We start from the raw sequence: 3,038 nt of genomic DNA on the forward strand, positions 1-3,038 counted from the left end.
AGGGTCGGGCACGGTCCTTGGGTGGGGCCCGGCCTGCTGCGCTGTGCAGGGCACTGGGGATGCTGCCGGCAGCCCCGGGAAGGGGTAGGGGATGCACTGGGGACTGATGCTGCTCCTTTGTGTCCTTGCATCCTGCCTTCGAGGGCACCCCGGGACCCATGGGATGGGGTGGCAGTGGTGGTGGTGGTGGTACCACATGTGGGTTTCGGCATCCCCCATCACCCCGGTGCCTCTCTCTCCCCAGGGGCCGCCCGGACATCCAGTGGAGCAACTTGGACCCTCTGCAGCTGATGGAGGAGCTGGGGCAGTTCACGTCCCTAGAAGGCTTCAAAGAGCTGCTGGACAAGGCAGAGGTGGGGCAGGCTTACATGGAGCGGCCCTGCCTGGACCCCTGGGACCCCCAGTGCCCCCCCAGTGCCCCCAACAAGCAGAGCCAGCAGGTGGGTCACAGCCCATGGGGACCGGGAGGGGTGTGGGGGCTTGCTGCTCTCCTGCCCGCCCCACAGTCCTGCATCCCTGACGCCTCCCCTCCACCCGCAGAGCCCCGACATCCCGGCTGAGCTCTCGGGGGGCTGCCACGGCTTCTCCAGGAAGTTCATGCGCTGGCAGGAGGAGCTGATTTTAGGCGGCACGACCAAAGACTCCCAGGGCAAGCTGCTACGGTGAGAGCCGCTGCGGTGAGGGTGTCCCCGGGCACGGTGCAGGGGCCCAGCCGCAGCACTCACCCCTGGGGTGGTTTGGGGTAGGGTTCCCTTATCCTCATCCTCACCTGGTGCCCACGGGAACCCTCCCTGGCTGCCAGAGGGGCTGTGGGGCTGTCTGGGAGAGCATGTGAAGCTGGCGAGTGTATGGGGCTGGCAAGCAGGGCAGTGCTTCGGAGCAGGTGGGAGGACGGGGGGCAGGATGCCTGGGTCCTCTCCCAGGTGTCTGCGGTGGGGCTGGGAGCCGTGGGGTGGGGGACGGACCCATTCCTGCATCCCGGGGCACTACAGCCGGTCCCAGCGAGGTGCGTGCCTGTCCCCCAGTGCTGAGGCCTTGCAGACCATGTTCCTCCTCATGAGCCCCCGGCAGCTCTTTGAGCACTTCAAGGATGACTATGAGATCCATGACATCAGCTGGAGCGAGGAGAAGGCGGGTGCCATCCTGGAGGCCTGGCAGAGGAAATTCGTGGAGGTGGGCACTGGGAACAGCCCCAACATGGGGCTGGGCAGGGCTGACCCTGTGTGTGGCATCCCCCTGCGCCCAGGTTTTCATGTGGCTGTGGGTCCCGGCACCACCCTCTTGTGGTCCCGGTAGGTCCCTATGGACCCTCATTAGCAATGCTGACACCCTGGGTGGCTCTGGGGGGGAGCAGGGGGGTCCTGACCCCTCTTAACGGGATGTGCCTCTGGCAGCTGGCGCAAGACTCCATCCCACCCAACACCACGCAGAGCGTCCATGCTTTCTCCACCACCACACTCAATGACATCATGAAGTCCTTCTCCGACGTCAGCGCTATCCGGGTGGCTGGGGGCTACCTCCTCATGGTGCGTGTGCCCCCTCTTTCTGTCTCTCACCCTCCCTCCCTCACTCCCTTGTCCCCGCTAACCTGCTGTGCTCTTCCAGCTGGCCTACGCCTGCGTCACCATGCTGCGGTGGGACTGCTCCAAGTCCCAAGGGGCTGTGGGCCTGGCCGGGGTCCTGCTTGTGGCTCTCTCCGTGGCCTCTGGCCTGGGGCTTTGCTCACTGCTGGGCATCTCCTTCAATGCAGCCACCACCCAGGTATGTGCTGGAGGAAAAGCCAGGTGCCGGGGAGCTGGGGGGACTCTGGGGACTGCGGTGTGGCTGGGTCCCTTCCTGGGCAGTGGCCGTGTCCCCCCACTGACACTGGCTGCTCTCCATCAGGTCCTGCCCTTCCTGGCCCTTGGCATCGGTGTGGATGACATGTTCCTCTTGGCTCATGCCTTCACTGAGGCCAGCCAGCACGTCCCCTTCAAGGTGAGCGCCGAGCCCTGCCCAGGGGCTGCCCAGTCCCCTCCTGCCTCCCCACGACCTTCCCTCATCACCCCCTCCCTCTGTGCCTGCAGGAGCGGACGGGCGAGTGCCTGAAGCGCACAGGGACCAGTGTGGCTCTCACCTCCATCAGCAACATGATCGCCTTCTTCATGGCAGCCCTGGTGCCCATCCCTGCCTTGCGTGCCTTCTCCCTCCAGGTTCAAATGGGTTCCCCCTCCAGGAGGGTGGGAAGGGGTGAGCGGACCCAGCTCTGACATGTTTCCCTGCCCGCAGGCTGCGGTGGTTGTGGTGTTCAACTTTGCCATGGTGCTGTTCGTCTTCCCTGCCATCCTGAGCCTGGACCTGCACCGCCGGGAGAAACGCCGGCTTGACATCCTCTGTTGCTTCTACAGGTACTGGCACCGGGCTGGCCGGGCTTGGTCTGACCCCACAGGTCCCCCCACAGAAGCACGGGGTGACTCTGCTCCTCTCCCTCAACATCTTTGCCTCCTTCCCTCTCTCCTCCTTTCCTCTCTTCCTGCAGCCCTTGCTCCTCCCGGGTCATCCAGATCCAACCCCAGGAGCTCGCTGACGCCAACGACAACCATGCCTGCCACCCCTCCCCTTATGGGCACCCTGGTGTGGCCACCAGCACCCAGATCACCACCACTGTGCAAGCCTTCACCCGGTGTGACCCCTCAGGCCACCATGTCGTCACCGTCCTGCCGCCCACCTCCCAGGTGTGCACCTCACCCGCCGTCCTCCTGCCCCCCACTGATCCCCTGGGCTCGCAGGTCTTCACCCCATCCAGCTCCACCCGGGACCTGCTGTCCCAGCTGGACGAGGCCAAGGGCGGGCGGGAGTGCGTCCCCTTGCCCTTCTGCCGCTGGAGCCTTGCTGACTTTGCCCGAGAGAAGTACGCCCCGCTCCTCCTGCGGACCCGGACTAAGGTGAGGTGGGGATGACCCCGGTGGTGCTGCCTGAGGTGTGTGGGTGGCACGGGACCCTGTCTGACCCCCCGCTGTCCCCGCAGGCGGTGGTGGCAGTGCTGTTCCTGGCGCTGC

General features: G+C 65.6%; 1 protein-coding gene across 1 annotated transcript; it reads left to right on the forward strand.

Annotated features, from left to right (window-relative positions):
* Nucleotides 1-244: 244 nt before the first annotated feature.
* Nucleotides 245-3,031, forward strand: LOC104617271 (protein patched homolog 1-like; the record flags this gene model as incomplete). Its single annotated transcript, XM_010282539.1, has 10 exons — nt 245-440; nt 541-662; nt 1,026-1,173; nt 1,395-1,526; nt 1,606-1,761; nt 1,885-1,977; nt 2,067-2,192; nt 2,269-2,387; nt 2,519-2,924; nt 3,008-3,031. Coding segments are annotated over 10 exons (1,522 nt in total), but the record flags the coding sequence as incomplete, so codon positions are not given.
* Nucleotides 3,032-3,038: the final 7 nt, after the last annotated feature.

Source organism: Phaethon lepturus, unplaced genomic scaffold (genome assembly GCF_000687285.1).
Source record: "Phaethon lepturus isolate BGI_N335 unplaced genomic scaffold, ASM68728v1 scaffold35602, whole genome shotgun sequence".
In the NCBI taxonomy this organism is placed as follows: Eukaryota; Metazoa; Chordata; class Aves; order Phaethontiformes; family Phaethontidae; genus Phaethon; species Phaethon lepturus.